Source organism: Acanthopagrus latus, chromosome 17, assembly GCF_904848185.1.
Source record: "Acanthopagrus latus isolate v.2019 chromosome 17, fAcaLat1.1, whole genome shotgun sequence".
Taxonomy (NCBI): Eukaryota; Metazoa; Chordata; class Actinopteri; order Spariformes; family Sparidae; genus Acanthopagrus; species Acanthopagrus latus.
The window spans coordinates 16,554,988-16,573,210 of record NC_051055.1 but is presented as its reverse complement, the minus strand read 5'-3'; the positions used below and the strand labels follow the sequence as shown (position 1 = coordinate 16,573,210).

Sequence of the window (18,223 nt, the reverse complement as noted above, 5' to 3'; positions counted from 1 at the left end):
GTATTACTGTCAGACACATGGTACATTTACAGCTGGCCCTACAGGATGCATCAGCTGATACATGTTTCATGATTTGCTTATTGAACAACACACATTTTAAATACAGGTGCAAGCATTTATTTCTCAAGTGTTGCACTTATACAAAATCATACGATTACACTACAAACATTCTGTACATTCATGATCAGTTTTTTAAAACAGGTCACAGTCTCCCGGTGTCTCCACAGTGTTCAGACAGTCCAAAGCTGACAACCCCTTTGCTGTTAACACCAGGATGACAAAAAGGCAGTGTGTCGTCAGCTGTTTGCTGAGCCCTCTGGCTCAGGAGACTGCATGAACTCATAAGGATCGTGAACCATTTCAGACTGGTCCCCCACACCCAGGTGTGATGGGCTCCCTGTGGATAAAACAAAATATAGTTCATAAGTAATTGCACTGTTGTTACTATTCCATTGAAAACAATGAACATGTTTCAGAAAGGTGGCAAGTTTAATAATAGAACTAAAATGCATTAGCGTTGATCTTTTAGGCTCCCTCCTGTAGCAGATACCTAAGTGATGCTGGTCCCTCTCTGAGGCATTAGAAAGGGAGGACAGGTTGGATGAGGGTCTGGAGCCAACTCTGTCAACCTGAGCCTCCTGGAACTCCTGCAGGAGTTTATCGGCCTCATCGAAGTGCTGCTGGCCCTCCTCATTCCCTGGCTCTTTTTTCACTGTTTTACCTGATGAAGAGAGAGAGCTGGTGAGATCAGTGTAGGATATGAGATGAATAAACCAAGGAACAAAATACACATGATTTCTAGTGGGGTCCTGGCTCACAAGTACATATAAAAGATGGGAAAGATGCGTACAAATTAACTAGCTTTAGCTGTAATAACTGTCGGAGAGCTTTAATAGGACTAATGTATTTACCTGCGCTTCATACCTGAAAAACTGAATCCTCACATCTAACTTTTGTTGCCACAATGGTGACTACGAGCCTTATCGCATTAACGTAGTGCAAGCTTAGTGTTTACACGGGCTCCACCTTACACATCTTACTGCCTTAACAGGGTTATGATTGGATTACTTGTGTTCGTGTAAAAGCAGCCACTTAGAGTGTGTCTATGGGGATAATCACCTAATGAGTTCAACATGGATATATCTAGAGACATATCAGGATAGTTCTTCATTGACATGAAGTCCAGGACGGAGCCACTATCTCCCAGGCCACTGCCATCTGCCATCTGAGCAAAAACACACAGCTTCAGTCAGACAGTTGAGCAGCTATTTAACTGTGCCATCATTTTTAACAGCATATGCAGCATACCTGCATGTCACAGATGTTAGATTTGGTTTCATCAGCTTTTGGCATCATGTTTCTTTTCTGAAATGCAATATAAGCATCATAAACAAAACAGGCCTAAACCAAAGACAGTAATAGTGTGGTAGAATTGTTGACAACAAGCCTCGAGACTCAGATTCAGACTCAGACGATATAATAATGGGAGTAATACTACATGCCAGATACCTGTCGGATTTGAGTGACAGATTTAATGTGATCGCCGGCGGTCATCTTGTCCAGAAGCCCATCGACCCAGTGCTTTGTGATGCTTCCACAGCCCTTGACAAACTCTTGTATGCTGAGGGTGAAAGTGGACACAATTTTAGCTGAAACCCAGGACACCGGTATTCACACGATCATTTTCAAATCAAAATGGAACCTGTGACTGCAAAGTCCCCTTACCTGAGAGCACATTGTACCCCCGTGTCATCTCCATAGGCTGAATAGAGTGTGTCCACCTCATCAGGCAGCAGGTCTGGGAAGACTGAGTTCTTCTGAAGGGTTTGGATGTTGTAGGCACTACTTAGAAATGTTACTGCACAGAGAAAAAGAAAAAAGAGTACAATCTCTTGTAAGACATAGACTTATTGGTACATTTAAGTCACTGTTATTAATTGGATGAGACTAATTAAAGCTACTAATATGAATCAAATCAACAAAATTGAACTCCATGGAAACCTTTGTGTCTCCTGTCATCTTTGAAGCCCAGCGTTGTTAATCCAGGCAGGAGCTTATTCGACAGAGAACTCAGGTCCACTTTATGAGTCTCCTCTTCTGCAAAAAACAAAGAACAATTTGCTTTGTTGAATGTATTTCAGATTTTGTATGAATATTGGATTCTAAAAGACTAAAAAATGATAACAAACCTTCTGCATCAGGATCCAGTTGATTTACAACAGTATATAAAAGAGAATTGTCTGCCTCCTTGCGCAAGTAGCCCATCTGAAAGCACAGATAGAGGGAAATTGTCAATAACTACTAACTATACTGATCTAAGGAAGTTAAATCCACACATTCAATTACAGAAAATAATCCAAATCAGAACTGACTTAATTGAAGCAAAAAATCCTACCACTGCTTTGTCATTTTATTCATTTTTTGCCAGCAGTAGAATTATTATATATGAGTGGGACTTTATACACATTAAGTAATGTCAGACACCTTTGAGTTGGGCATGTATCTGTTGATCCGATCCCGAGCTTCATCTGCGGAATGTTCCACCAGTGCCAGAACATGCTCCTCTGCTGTACTGTCAGTCAAGCTGCAAGCGTTTCCCTCTGGTTCATACAGGTAACTGAAATGACAGAGGTGACAGAGTCAACAGTCATTATACCAGCATCAAACAATCAGGACTTCCCTACTGGCTTTTCTGACTACATTTCATTCCCAGTGAAATTTAATGTAGGTATTACAAATCAGTAATACCTGATGACTTCCTTCATGTCTTTAACTGGTTGTTTCTTGGACTTCTTAGCCGACTCCACTGGCATTGGGATTATCTCTGCGGGAGGTATATCAGTTGTAAGGTCTTCATCTCCCAAAATGGCTGCCTGTTGGCTGTAGTCCATCTCCTGCATGAAAGACATGCTGCGCTTCAAAGCTAACAGCCGCTCCTAACACAAAGCAGAGAAAAAAAGGGGGCAACACTTAACTCTGTCTGCTTAATTCAAAATTCATGGACAAAAAGAAAATGGAATAGGAAGGACAGCAGAAAGTTGTTGATGATTACAGTCATCCACCTTTGGTCAAATGACACTGATGTTACTGACTTTGTTTTCGGCCACTACATCCATCACAGACTATTTGTGTCTACAGCTCAGTTGGTGGAATTAGATAATGTCATAGTGCTTTGAATATATTCCATTACTCACTGTATACAGAGCAGAGCCATGATCTGACTCAAGTGTACAAATTATTGAAATATATGTTAAGATAGTTTTCTCTTAGCAATGGACACACAGCAAATTCCTTCGATGTTGATATATAACACTAACAAGTAGACTTCCAAAGTTAAAGTATTTAAGTTGAAGTCAAAACACCTATATGCAGTGAAACATTACCTTTAAAATGTATGATCAAAAGGTGACCAAACTGGAAGTTAAGCACAACTGGAAGTGTCTCAGTAAGTGACGGATGGTGTAAGTGTACGAAATGTGTTTGATTTTTTCCATGTGATCTCATTACCTTGCTCATCATCTTGAATCCAGTATGGAGCAGTTTCTTGGCAGCCTTGTAATAGACTGTCTCGGGTCGGTTGTACACCATGGCATTGTCACACATCAGTTTAAAGTCCCCCTGAAAGACAGAATGTGTTCACAAAGGTATTAGGGCAAACCTTGTTTCCAGACTATCTTACTGTCAAAATAAATAAATATTCACTTTTTTGTTGAGAAATACCCTCACCTTAAATTCTGTAACTGTGTTGTAATCATTGTTTCTAATCTTGTCTTTCATGGTGCTGAAGTCCATGGGATGCTTGATGATCATTGAGTAGCCTGGAGCAATCGCATCTGTTACTGGGAACGAGAAAAATCCATGGGGGTCTTTTCTGAAAAGAAAATAGATGAACAGCCAGTGTTAATCAGGGAAGAATCAACCTTTGGATTTTTTTAGTGTGCTTGTTTGATCATGCCGGGGCATGTTATCTGTCAGGTCAATTTGATCAATATCAATGTGTTGACAGCAATTTATGGCTTATACCTAAGCAGAGTCACACATGATATGACTTGAATGGATAGTGTATGACAAAGGCTAATGTCTGTCCTCTCGCCACAATAAAACATGCTCAAATAGACTAAAGAGTGTAAGCCAACATTAAGTAGAAGCAGCAAAGTTTACTGCACCAAACAACTTTTCGCATGTGGATGTTGCATGGAGCAAATGACAAATGCAAATGTTGCTATTCTTAGAGTCATGGAAATCACAAGGTCTTTGTCCCTGTAGGATAATATGAACAGCCTGTTTGATGCTGATTTGTCAATCAGCCAGTGGAAGGTGATGCAAAACAGAGAGCTCAGAATGCCCCAGATGGAAAGGTTTTATCTTGTGGGCAGAGTAACTGTGTTCAGTAAATGTCATGGTAATATGCTGATTAATTCATACTATCTGTTGTGTACTTTGTGTTTGACAGTATTTGTATTAGGGAAAAAGGATGTCCAAGAAAACAATAGGACTCATCGTCAGAGACAAACATCAGCCTTACAGTAAACCCTTACGTAAACCTTACTCTTTAAGCTTGTGGATCTTTAAAGTATCAATTCTTCAGGAGCAGCAGAGTGGCATTAAATGAGCTGAAGGCCAACAATACAGTTGGATACAGTAATTAGACAGAATTGGTGTTCCTCACCTCTGTAACTGCCTCAAAAAGTGTTCCAGGAGTTGCTGTCGAGGAGTAGACTCACTCTCTGCAAAAAAAATTACAGACATAAAAAATAACACTCTATAAACACTAACAACTGACAGTCACTCAGAGAAAAGAAGACGATGTTGTTCTAAGGGACAGCCATTCTTACCTTGTTGCGTCCTGCATGCTCGGACTGGTCTGTCTCCTTGTTGGTCCATTTCCATCTTAATAGTGGGATTAAACTCGTCCACGTCTGGCTCTAGTTCAAAATCTCTCTCTCGCTCTTTCTTCTTTTTCTTCTCTTCCGGCTGATGAGACAGCGTCAACATTTGAATGACTAGTCAGCAAAATCATTAGGAATCCATTTTCAAGCAGAATTTAGGTTTACTCACCTCTAATCCAATGTTTATGCTTTTTGACAATGTGAAAGGTTCAACAGGCACACCAGCACTGGTGGAAGCTGTAGCAGCTGCTGCTGCCTCTGATTCATTCTGCTCTCGCTCTCTCTTCTTCCTCTTTTCCTCCTGTAGGAGGGGATAAAAGGATGAAAAACATTTTTTTTATCCAACAGTGGCAAAAGGACAGGTCCTGTAAATTAGATTACTGTTTTTGTTAACTAACCTTCCGTCTTCTTCTTTCCTCATCATCCACATATTTGTCTTTGTCCTTTTCAGACTTCTTCTTTTTCTTCTTCTTCTTCTCTTTGTGGCGTTCCCGCTCATGGTCTGATCTGTCATCGTAGTAGCTGGAGTCGTGGCCCGAACCAGAGAGCTCTGTCACCTCAGTTCCACCAACTTTGAGCACAAGCTTCAGGGGCTTCTCAAGAGCCTTGTCCTCGTAGTCTACAATAAAAACAAACAAAATTAAGGCAATAGCTGAAATGGGAATCATGGCACAAGTTGAAAGGTTGTTGGTGGATTTTTTCCACATGCACATGTGGAATTTTGTTGCCATTAGTATATTGTGTCCCAAATTATTATGGACAACGAAGTTTGAAAACATTCAAGAGGGGAGAACAAATTCAAAATAAAAATCTGATATTTTCAATGTTTAATGTACATGTCCATATACAATCCCTGCCTGTTTTTCATTTGGGGATGCTAGTATTACCTCAGAGACCTGCTGTTTTGAGTAATACTGCCACTCAACCTCATAGATCTTCCTTTAAAGGATGCACAGGTTCTAAACTGGGTTGAGGTCTGAAGATGATGGTGGGAACACCATTATTTTTTTCTCCCTTTATGCCCATGGTAACTAAGCAATCCATCTTGTTTTGCTATTGCAGTATTAGATAGTGTGTTGTCCTTAATGACAATAACTTTGTTCCAAAATGCAATGCTCTTCCTTTTATAAAATTACAGGAAATACACGGTAAATGAGCTCTACATTTTTATTTTATTTTATGGCAGATGTAGGTGTGACACTCAGGGACACTTAAGCATTCCATCTCTTTTCCCAATACTCCAGCACAAAGCATCACTATACAACTTGCCAGGTGATGTCGCAGTCTTGCTGAAACTGGATAAACCATTCAACAGTCATCCAGAGTAATACAGCATCCGTCTGTGATAAAGGGGTTTTAAGATAGTCTCAGTATTTCAGAGCTCAGTGCAATAGTTTCTTTTTATGGGGCATTGGTTACGGGTGACCAAAACACAGCTTTAAGCAAAGCTGCAAGCCTCTGGAGGATTCTAGATCGAGAAATTCTGGGGACTCGACAGACACCATTCGATTAAAAAAACAGCAGCTTGAGAACTCTTGTTCTGCTTGAAAGAGACTTCCTTAAAGTCTTTAAACTCGTAATTATGAGATCTGTTCTCGTAATTACGAGATGAGGTGTCTATTTTTTGTATCCAGTGAATACAATGCGCTGGATAAGTACACCGTAAAAGTAACGTTACTTCATATTATGCATGCAAGTAGTCTAGGAGTCTACAAGATTTTTTCTCGTAATTACGAGATGAACGTGTCTAATTACTTTTTTTTAATCCAGTGAATGCAATGCCTTTCCATACAGGACAAAGTACCAATGGCATATGAAAACTAAACCGTGTTGGTTCAGATTCACAAAAACCGAGTGCAAATCTGCTGTCTTTGAACGAGCCAGCTAAGCTAAGCTACGAAGCTAACAGAGGATACCTGGAACAACAGCGACACAATAACTAAGGGTAAAATATGCATTCATGTACCATCGACTGTTCTCCATTCCGGTTTATGTTTCTTGTGCTTTTTCCCCATTTCTCTGTGTTTAAATCCGAGATCTTGAGCTTATTCCAATAATGTTGTCGCTGGTTTATATAGCAAGTCCCCGTAATAAGAACGCTCGCGGCCAGCGGAAGTTATTCCCCAAAATAAATGATGTATTTCCGGTTTAACAAATCAGCGCGGTGGATTCGAACGATTGTCGGATCTCTGACAGCACATCGGACTGTCGATAGTTTCCCTGGAACCAGACTTTTGGTTGTTTCAAGTTATCTGGCTGATAACGTAGATGTGTCTAGGTACGTTGTCAGTTTTGTCAATGAAGCAACAAGTTGTTCTTTTGTTCCTTGAGGGATGTTTGCGTTAGCAAGCTATGTTAGCTAGCTACAACATCGCTAACTGACCTAGCTAACGATGTAGAAAAGTGTCGTTACCCGTTGTTGACGAGACTGACCATTAGCTAAGTTATCTACTAAGTTATATATGATGCAAGCTGCTGTCTTGTCCACAGCTTTAACGGCATGGAGGGTGACAGAATGGACGTGGGAAACCAGAAACCAAACATCCATGTGGAGGTCCATGTTAAATCCCACAGGTGAGGAGTTCAAAACATGCCAGTGAATACAGGTAGGCAGAAAAAGTAAATGGCCACAACGTTCAAGGGAGTATGCAATGACTAGAATGTTTTTTGAGTTTACTGTTATATTTCTGTCAGCTCGCCCTTTGACAACTGAGTAAATGTTCTCTTTCTAAACATTTACATACATTTTAACCAGAGGAGAAAAATCTTCACTGACTGATTTTTATGCCTTAACAAACTAAATAAACACACTGTTTCACTGAAGAAACTGAATAAAATGAATTTAAAGGACAACGCAATTTAATACTGTTTTACTTTGTTTATATGTGGTGGACTCTGCCACCTCTCTAGCTTCAAACAGTTTTCTTATTTCCTCTGAGAACGGCTTTTTTATTCAGTTTTTGGAACATAAACATTTCTGATTTCATATTATTACCTCATTTATATTGTAAATATTAAAATTCCGTGTTTGAATTTATCCAAAACCTCACATCACCCTTTAAAAATCATGATTATGTGACACACAAAGATGTTCTCTTAGATCTGGAGAACAACATATATGTATACATTTATATTTCTGCAGCAATACTGCAGTTCTTTATTATACTGTTTTGTCACACATGTCAACTTTTATTTGAAAGCAGCTTCAGCAATTTAGATTTTGGCCAAAGCTCGATTTTCGCTAAAAGTTTGGTTAATTGGGCATGCCTGATTGGGAGAGGTCTGAAATTGCACTTATTTTCATAAGAGAGTTGTGTAACTCATATAAAGAGAAATATATATTCAAATTGATTTGATACTGTGTCAGCCATTACAGGCTCAAATAATTAATTCATATACTAATGATGACGTAATTATACACTTTTTTAATTTGTTTTCCCATTCTTGTTCATGTTTCAGCACTGCTAAACAGTCTGATGTGAAGATGCATGTACTGGCTCTCCTGAATCGCCACAGCCTGGTTTTTGGAAACTACAGATGGACAGAGTTTGATGAAGAATTCCTGCAGAAGCATGTGGAATCTGTGGTTCTGGTTGATCTTGATGAAATGGTAACACATTGTTGCTTTGTTTTTTGTCTCGTTCTTATAAGTGTAAAAAAATAATGACATTTTAGGTTTGTTGTTTTCATACATTTTTTTCATCGCTCAGCCCGTTGATTTGAAGAGCTGCTCTCTGTCGGTCCACATCTTCACGCTGAATGAGGACGGGCCCAGCACGCTCAGTTTGGAGGAGGATGAGGAGCTTTCAGCAGCCAACCACTGGTTGCTGCCAGCAGGTGACACCAGACATTGTGCAAGACAGCACATTGAGTAGAACATTACATTTAGTTAAGTTTTTTTGAAAGTTTTTTTCAGTTAAAGTTGGAAATCTAAGCAAGATTTAACACTGTAAGCAAACATTCTACAGTGTGTATCTTTAAAGCATTCAGTATCCTTTTGAGTATTGCTTCATGTGATACTAAACCCAAAATGTCTTTGATTGTAAAACACACCACTGTAGACAAGAGGGTGTTCTCTGCACATCTTCCAGCAATGTGCAGGTCAATCAGGTGCTTCTCAGCACACATGACCCCTGATTGACACTCCCTCTTGACTTGGAGAAGAGACTCTGTGCTCAACGTGGATTCATGTTAACATGCTTTCCATCTGTAGGTTCAGTGTGTCACAAACTGTCGATACACTGCCCATGTCTCAGTCCTCATGCATAAACTTGCTGGGATAACAAAGGGGCGCCTGAAGTAAACATCTGAGAACATATGAGTATGAATTCTAGTGCAGTAAATATTGGATCTTCAAGGCTGAGTCTGATATTGATATTTGAGTGTAAGCAAATTCTCAGTACCTATTGTCTGACATATATACAGACTCTACTGTATCTGGAATAAGCTAATATTGGCTCTAATATGAATAGGCTCAGGTACAAGTTGCCTGGGAGTGGTCCTATTCACATTTCAGAAGCTGAAATTGGAATTTTGACTTTCCTTTTTCAGTATTACTTGAATTGATTATTTGATTATCAAAATCTTAATAGTAATAAAATGTAATTGTTCACAACTAATTGTTTAATTATTGCAGCTCTAAACATCTGTGAATTTCTTTGTATTGTAGTTTTTCAATCTTCCAAGGGATAAGTATTATATAACCAAAAGATAAATCAAGGCTGGGTCCAATCACAGTTAACATTATGACAAATGAGTTTCGTTATTTTGATTAGCATAGTCGACATCCTGTATGGGGTCATTCTCATATGCCACTCTAAAGACTGTGTTTTCCCTTTGGATCATTAACCTTTTATTACTGCTTAATGTTCCGTGACAATGATTGGACCTCTGTTTGTTTTAACAGCTGAATTCCATGGTATCTGGGAGAGTCTGGTATATGACAGTGGAGTCAAAACTCAGGTAAAATATTTATGACGGCAGTTAAGAGTTGAGGAAAAAATAATTACATAACCTCTTCACGCTGCTAGACTGCACGTTGTTTTCATTTCCTTCCTTCAGCTCCTGGATTACGTCACAACAACAATTTACTTCTCCGACAAAAATGTTGACAGCAACCTGATTTCATGGAACCGTGTCGTTCTGCTTCATGGTAAATATCACAGCATTTATCACAGTAACATTTCAAGGTTGAGCCTGTAGAGAGAGATGTGAGTAAAATAGCTCATTAATCACTTTGTGTATGCCTGCATTCAGGTCCTCCAGGCACAGGGAAAACGTCACTTTGCAAAGCTCTTGCCCAGAAGCTGTCAATCAGACTGTCGAGTCGGTAAGACAATCTTCATTTTAGCGAAACCACTTCAGCCGTTACACCTGCTCCTTTCATTCCAGAATACACTCCTCTCCCTGCAGGTATTCCTATGGGCAATTTGTCGAGATAAACAGCCACAGCTTGTTCTCAAAGTGGTTCTCAGAGGTACACCTGGCTTCTTGTGTGAATTGTTCAGTTTGTGGACATTGTAGATTGAACTGATAACATTTTGGTTGCTATTCAACTGTGCCTCTTTGTTACAGAGCGGTAAGCTGGTCACAAAGATGTTTCAGAAGATCCAACAACTGATTGATGACAAAGATGCTCTTGTGTTTGTTCTGATTGATGAGGTAAAAATCAGAACTATTATTGATTATAATTTGAGTTGATTCAGTCGTTTATATGCTTCCAGATTCACTAAATTAAACAAGGACTTTCTTGTGCACTTGTACCTCAATGAACTCATAGTCAGGAGTGTCTTTGCTGTCCTTTTGTGAACCTGTTTTATGGCGGGTAGGTGGAAAGCCTGACAGCAGCTAGAAATGCCTCTCAGGCGGGAACGGAGCCCTCCGACGCCATCCGAGTGGTCAACTCCGTTCTCACTCAACTGGACCAGATCAAACGGTCAGGAAGCAAAGCAGTTTCAATACTATTTCAAAAGTTCTCATTATAGCACAGAGTGCCAGAAGCCTTAATCTGGCATTTACAAAACAACTTTTAATGACTGTTTTCACTAGAAAATCAGACTTTAATTTTGTCATATTTACTGAGGTTTGTTTTGTGTTGACTTTTATTTCAGACATTCCAACGTCGTGATCCTGACGACCTCCAATGTGACAGAAAAGATAGACCTGGCGTTTGTGGACAGAGCCGACATCAAGCAATACATCGGACCTCCGTCAGTGGACGGCATCTACAGCATCTACCTCTCCTGTCTGGAGGAGCTGATGAAGGTGACTGAATAATCCAGCAACTTTTTGCATTTATAATGTAAACATATCTGTCTTAACAAGTCTTTTACTTTCATGTTGAAACATTGGGGCTCATTTGTGGGTGTGATGATTGTGCTAGTTTACAGGGGTTTGTCTTTGTTGGGGAACTTTTTGTAATTGAAGTTTTCAAATGTATCAACGGTATACAAAGTGTAATTAAACATACCACATTAGTGAAGTAGCAAATTTTCCTACAGACAGGAGGAATCTTGTTATTCCTTTTGTTTCTGTCTTAACGTAAATTAAATAATGAGACCAGACTTCATTAAATGTCCATTTGTAATTGTACTTAACAACTTGAAAGAGGCAATGTCTGTAATCAACTCCTCATCTAACCTTTAATAAAAAACAGGCTTTGTAGGACCCTTCCAATGACGGAGAACAATCATTGAAGCACCACTAGAGCCTGTTGTTGTTAAGATATACCTGGTGGTAGGAGAGATAGCTATAGCTGCAATAGCTGGGGGTTCTGGAAATTGTTTATGCGACCACTCTCCAGTACTTTTGACTACTACTTATAAGAAAGGACAAACAAACAAACAAAAAAATCCCAAAATATATGAAGATGAGTGCCTGTTTCCTTTGACACTGACACTTTACCATTATTTATTAGGTTAATTATCTTGACACAAGGCTTTTCCTGTCCATATGTTGAAGTGCCTTTGAGCAAGAAGCGTGACTCATATTCCTCTGAATGCTGATTAATGTATTGAAGCCAATCAAATAAAACCGTCTTGGGAGATTTTATTATTTTATCTGCCTTAAATACCATTCTTGGACAATAATGACCTTACTGACCACAACAACAGTACAACCGTACAACCTTCAGTAGGTAAATTACAGTGTTCTTATATCTGTGCTTTATATGTCATTTATATGTCTTTATATGTGCAGTGCCAGATCATCTACCCCCGGCAGCAGCTGTTCACCATATTTGAGCTCGAGACGATGGGCTTTGCAGAGAGTGAGGTGTCCGAGCACAGCTTGACCCTTAGGGTCATTGCTCTGTGAGTAGACGCTCCCATAGTGCAATAGCAATCAAATCACAGTGTCTCATTGCTCTGAGAATTGAAACAGCTTGCAGCAAACTTTTTGTTTCTTTCTGTTCATTCCCAGAAAAAGCAAGGGTTTGAGTGGAAGAGCGCTCAGGAAGTTACCGTTTCTAGCCCATGCACTGTTTGTTAAGGTAAGTGTTTGATTCTATGGAGAGTGTAGGGAAAGAATGAGTCATCCTGTTTTTTAATACGTTTGTTTTCCTGCAGACACCGACAGTGACTCTTGAGAGGTTTCTGGAGGCTATGGTGCAAGCAGTGGATAAACAGATGGAGGAAAAAGCTAACCTGGTCAACGGTGTTTGAACTCTTTACAATGCCCAAAGGGTGACACATGATTGTTTATCAGCTGTCACATGCAAATAACTGGTTTGTAGCTGGGAAAACAACTGCAACTGTTATTTACAAAGCTTGTTCAGTTAATTTGGCAGCACTGTGTTGAATATATTGTCAGGAATTAACAAATACCTTCTTTAACGCAACTCTTTATTCAGGTAATTTTCTTGGTGCTTCTACCTTAAAGACCAAAAGGGTTTGGTTTAAGATGGAGTGCCTGGTGCTTGAATTTTCTATGTGTTTAACCCGATTGTTTACTCTGTTCCTGTTGTCAAAGTGTTATTTTTTTGTCACAAGAATCTTTAACAGTATCAGCTTCTTCTTGTACGCATGTTTAAAGGGAGAGTTCAGGTTTATTTTAGTGTTTGTTTTTTGCTGTAGTTATTTTTTGTGTTTATCTCTGCATGGACATTTGCTCAGCCTGTGGATTATGTTGGAAATATCCCTTTTACAATGCAGCTTGTCAGACAGAATTCAAAAGCAGTCCCTCAGTGGACAATGAAGCGTCAGATATACAGTAACGAACATGCAACGTTATGTTGTGTTGTGGTTTCTGTTGTTTTGTGGACTGGTTTCATTTTCTGTTGATTTCTGTTGTATGGCCAGCTGTTTTCACTGGCACCTCCATCCACAGGATCTGTACAATAAGCTAATGTCCATGTACAATACTTCATTTAAGTTGAAAAAATGTGAACTGTCCCTTTTTAAACCTGCTTTTTTTGTACTCTGTTCATGTCGCTCATGTTTTAAAAATGGATGTTCCTCCTTCCCCATCAGTTGAACGTGTTCAGTTATATTTGTCAGTTCTTTATTTATGCTAACAACAGATCATTTATCAAACTTATGTTCATGACAACTTTGGTTTGTGTACATAGAACATTGTAATAAACACTATTGTAGTGTGTTTGTTTGCAGACGCATTCCTGAGATTTTTAACAAAGCCTCTGATCCACCACTTGGTGGCGTACAGATGCTTTCACACACTTTTACACATGGAAAGACTGAATTCTATATAGTGTATTTTATGAGATACATGATAATCGTGAAGAGGGCAGGAAGTGAAAAATCTCCCACAGCAATAAAAACCACACACAAGTTAACCTTGAGCACATTTCAGCAAAGTTATTCAAATCACTCCACTGAGTAAAGCCAGAGACCTCCACAGATGTTAAACGATTGTACATTTTTCCGATCTGGAAGTCAAAAGGACTCAGATTATACTTGTATTGCAGTTGTGCAGCTAAGACAGCAGTTCTGCATGAAACAAGCCTCTGCACAGGGACTTAAAGTGATGTATGATTATACCGTCTGACAGTGTGTGTTTGCACGGGGGTTGCCACTAATTTAACGTAAAATAAGAATTGTCGAAAGATGATTCAGTTTTATCAGTCATACTGCACAGTTTATATATGGACAGATCAGTGGCTCCATTGTTCGTATGAACATGTTTTGCATTCTGTGAATGCTCTGCCGCTTTGCATGTCAGCTGCCGGGTTCAGACAATGTGCCCTTTGTTTGTTGTTGGGCAACAGCTTTTTCACTCCACTTCAAAGGTGGATTCAGTAGGCTGTTCCTGAATGTAAAAGGAAAGCAAACATTGAGTTCATCTCTATTCACACGCTTCGTTCCTGCTCAATCATAATCACTGTGTCACCCTTAAAATGACCTTTTTGTGGGTGTTTAGTTGAGCGCAGTTCACAAGAAATGTCTCTGGATTTGATTTTTGTTGCCGTCTAAAGTCTGTCATTAAGATCAAGCAAAAGAAAACACTCTCTTTATAATCTAATCAAGACCTTCAAGGGCAGATTTTTCATAAGGATTGGGTTTTACAAGAAACCCTGACTGGATTTTCCCCTCGCACATAAAGCCCTCATTTCATTAAAGAAACATGACTGTTGTTTGTTTGAATTATCCCTTTAATGCCACAGTATCTTTTTACACCTAATTGTTTGGCGCCTGCTATTTTCATACGTCAATGAAGTTTTTATGTGAGATGAATTGCACGAGGAAGCTGTACTTTTCTCTAATCTGATCAATGATCACAAAGTGGAGAGAAAAAAAGGAAAGATAGAGAAAGGGAGAGCTGTAAGAACGGGCATAGTAAATAAAACCATAATTGCTCTGTCTGGAGGCCTTTTTTCTTTTGACTGTAGTTGGTCCAAAACCAGGCGGCTGTTAAAAGGCAATCAAGGCTGAGAAAGAAGAAAAGTCAAAAGCCTTATTGTTACAGGGTTTTATCACAGTTTCAGGCAGCTTGAAAATGTCAGAAAAGTCCAAACAAAACAAACAGTCTGATGTTTATCCTCTCAACCGTTGTTCAGGTACATGGCAGAAAGCAGTGGAATATCGTTGCATGTGCCAGTGGTGATTCACATAGAGAGGGGAATTAACTTACACACGTACTTATAGGCATGTTAAGCAGAAACTGAACAGAGCGGCGCACAAAACCATGGAAACTATCGCTCATTTGTACAGAATTGCAGATTGAACTTAAAGTCCCCCTCCAGTCGAAGGCGAGTCTCCTTGTTCCTGCAGCGGGACGTCTGAGCCTCACTGGGCAGAATGATGAAAGTTTGACGAGTTTGACACGAGGAGGCTGTTTTCACATTAATTGCTGAAAGTGTAGCATTTTTCTGTTTTTAAGAGGCGGGCCTAGGAGCACGATTTGTGACATCAGTAGTAGTGATGGAAGCCAATCCTTTTCCAGTATTCAGCAAACACAAGGGCCATGTGGAAACTTGAAGCCGCCGGTGCTCATACAGTGAGAACTGACTTTACAGTGAAGTGGGACACATATTGTGTCCAGAGGTTAAACTTGTTAAGGGAGGAGGAGATGGAAGTGGGGCCATTTTAAGTATTCTAAAAAATAAGGTGAAGATGAGTCCACAAGATAGAGAATACAGAAAATGGCTCCAAAGCCGCTCTTTCGGCATAATCCAAGCCTCCAGGAAGTGCTAGGCATCCCAAAATGATATGAAAAGACATTATTTACACCCTTATTAAACACAAACTCTTGTGGCTGCTAAGAATCAGCGCACAGACTGTCTGAAGTGGGTGTACAAACTCATCCACGCGTCAAAGGTGTAAATATGACTTTCTTAAAGAATTTGGGATATTGCAGCTTCCAGGGACTTAGATAAACCCCGATGATCTGTATGCTTTTTTCTCTTTTTACCTTTCTAAAACAAATCCCAATCCACTTTAGTTATTATAATTTTTGTGCAAAAACCATGTCAAACACACATACTAAATGCACCCCTTACCCCATGTGTGAAGAGGATCGTTGAGCTTAAAAAGAGGTTTACGTTGACATTATCTTTGGGATGATTTCAAGGTTTAGCAAACCCTGTGCTTTCAGCAGCATAATGATCTACATCCTCTGTGCAAATGCGCAATAAGAGCCCATAAAACTTGTTCTGTGTCAAAACCTCTCAGTTCTTCATCCACATGACAGCCTTTGATGATAAACCAGGACTATTATCCAACTGAGCATCGCCCTTAAAAGACAGCTCCAGCTCCCTCTCTCTTCTCTCCGCTCTCCCAGTCTAAACTATCTTGTCAGAAACTGTCCGAGCATATATTTTTTTTAAATATTTTTTTCTGCGTGAGCTCTGAGACCCTTTTTATTTTTTTTTTCCTTTTCTTTGCAACCCATGTGTATGTCATCTCTTTAAGCTGGATGTTAGAGGGGAGGATGAGGATGAGGGAGAGACACCTTGTAAAGAGGCAGAATCCTGGGAGCCAGTCTGCATAAAGAGGTGGTGATAATTAGGCACGGCAAGTAGGATCAAAGAAGGCTGCCATCAATGAGCTATGCAAATGTCTGCTCATCCTGTCAGCCACAGACAGTGATCTGAGGGTCCTGTGTCTATGGGAAGTCAAACGGCAGACAAATTGACAGGAAGGAGCAGTGCAGCAGCACTCCGCACTCATCATGGCATGGCAGTGAAACTGGGACACTGTCATGTAGTGCCATTCAGTCAGAAAATAAGATGTTCCTCCAGTGGCACAGAGAATACTCGTCTGCCAGGCTGCTCCAGGCGGAGCTCCTCTGTTTAGGTAACAGAGGATAAAGATAAGGTTGAGTGCACGGACCGTAATTTCTGCTCTGACAGCGGCGCTCTGAGAGTGCGAGTGATTGACTCCCAACTTTGTAAAAACAGTTTTACGCCTTGAGAACATGCGAGGGATCAAAGCAGCGTCTCTCAGCGTTTTGAATATAATCCGAGCAGGAGTGGAGTATTTACAAAACACAGCCATCGCGTTCATGTTCTCATAAGGTTGCCTGAGTAAATGAATATTCATAACACTTGGCATGTGCACTCGGGCCCTGCTTTAACACCCTGCCAAAGAAAACAAACTGTAAAAACTGCTGAGGAGCCTTTGATGTCTGCTGGGTTTAAAGTACAGTATGTTCTTCCTGGTTCTCTCTCTCTATTTTTTTTTTTTTTTTATAAACAAAGGTTTATCTTGAGCATCTGTTGTGAGGAAACTTCAAACAAGTCATTGAAATGACAATGGGCAGCCTGTAAGAGTGTGGTCAGCACACAGAACAATAGTACAATCACTCATTAAATAGTCATGTCATTAATTTGCACCCCTTGTGTGTAATCCTGTCCACCGGAGGATGTGGGGAACCTCAGTCCTGAAACACACCAGTGTCTAATTTGCACTTGCAGCGGTGAGGCACAAATCATGTCACTGTTATTCTGGTTTATATGCGATCGCGGACCCATGTTTTGTTTTCTGTTAACTTCAAACCTTTTAACTTTTTGGTTTTCAGATGAGTTTCATTAAGGAAGAACTTGTGCCGCAAGCAGGCCCACAAAAATAATGCGCCTTAGAAATGAATTAAGGGAAAACAAGAAAATAAAAGTGTCCCGGCTCATAAATCCAAAAGATCCACTTTGAAAACCATGAATGGAGCTGTTCGGAAAATTACACCAACAGAGGACGCGGTTTTACGTTCAGCGACGCGCGAGCTGCCAAACCAGACCTCAGTGCGTCAAACGGACACACCTGCAACCGGAAGATAAGTGAGTGGGCTTTTCAAAATACTAGTACAGTTCGTTCAGTTCAATTAGGTGTAGCAGAACAAATCCCAGGTGAAATAGTCTATCGAGAGGTTATAATATATTTGATACATATATTGTCTAAACTAAATAAACACCAAGCAAGTCAAAACAACCTGAACTTTAACTGTTATTCATTTGGTTAAAGACTATTAAAGGTTATAAATCAGTGAGTCTACTCCAGTGTGTGTGTTCCCCACTAATATGCCATGAACAAGTTAAGGACTAATTGTAGGTCTATCCGTCTATTTATTGGGAAAGAAAGCTTTTTAATGTCCACTGCATGGACTGAACTCAAACTTCAGAATATTGTACCACTGAACAGTTTTAAAACTATGGTGAAATCCATTGTTTCTAGGCTGTCTTTGTGCAAACACTTCCTCTGATTATGTGAATGTGCTTTTTCTGTTCATTTGCAGTCGTAACTCTGTGTCGCTGCCATTCTCTGCCAGGTCTCCCCTGTGAAAGAGAACATAATAATATCACTGAGACAAACCTGGTTAAATAGTGGCATAATGAAAAAAAAGATCTGGAAGATTGTGTTCAATGTTTGTTTTTGTTCTTCTTAGTG

At 39.8% G+C, this 18,223-nt stretch overlaps 2 protein-coding genes across 3 annotated transcripts; one reads left to right on the top strand and one right to left on the bottom strand.

The window, feature by feature from the left end:
• Positions 1 to 94: 94 nt before the first annotated feature.
• Positions 95 to 7,021, bottom strand: brd9 (bromodomain containing 9). Its single transcript, XM_037075431.1, has 17 exons — positions 6,856 to 7,021; positions 5,288 to 5,508; positions 5,059 to 5,190; positions 4,836 to 4,974; positions 4,670 to 4,727; positions 3,727 to 3,871; positions 3,508 to 3,618; positions 2,749 to 2,936; positions 2,485 to 2,617; positions 2,190 to 2,265; positions 2,002 to 2,097; positions 1,726 to 1,858; positions 1,510 to 1,621; positions 1,309 to 1,365; positions 1,120 to 1,225; positions 551 to 721; positions 95 to 397 (listed from the first exon to the last, which is right to left on the bottom strand). The coding sequence occupies exons 1-17, from the start codon at positions 6,902 to 6,904 to the stop codon at positions 297 to 299; spliced, it is 2,028 nt and encodes a 675-aa protein (XP_036931326.1). The 5' UTR covers positions 6,905 to 7,021; the 3' UTR covers positions 95 to 296.
• Positions 6,615 to 13,494, top strand: trip13 (thyroid hormone receptor interactor 13). 2 transcript variants are annotated; one of them, XM_037075434.1, is made up of 14 exons: positions 6,615 to 6,834; positions 7,380 to 7,463; positions 8,349 to 8,499; positions 8,600 to 8,726; positions 9,796 to 9,851; positions 9,951 to 10,041; positions 10,146 to 10,218; positions 10,302 to 10,365; positions 10,464 to 10,550; positions 10,718 to 10,824; positions 11,000 to 11,153; positions 12,087 to 12,199; positions 12,309 to 12,378; positions 12,455 to 13,494. In XM_037075434.1, exons 2-14 carry the CDS (start codon positions 7,390 to 7,392, stop codon positions 12,548 to 12,550), a joined length of 1,263 nt encoding a protein of 420 aa, XP_036931329.1. In that variant the 5' UTR covers positions 6,615 to 6,834; positions 7,380 to 7,389; the 3' UTR covers positions 12,551 to 13,494. The 2 variants fall into 2 exon arrangements, with proteins under 2 accessions (XP_036931329.1, XP_036931327.1); XM_037075432.1 differs by lacking the exon at positions 6,615 to 6,834 and adding an exon at positions 7,007 to 7,167.
• The last annotated feature ends 4,729 nt before the right edge of the window (positions 13,495 to 18,223 follow it).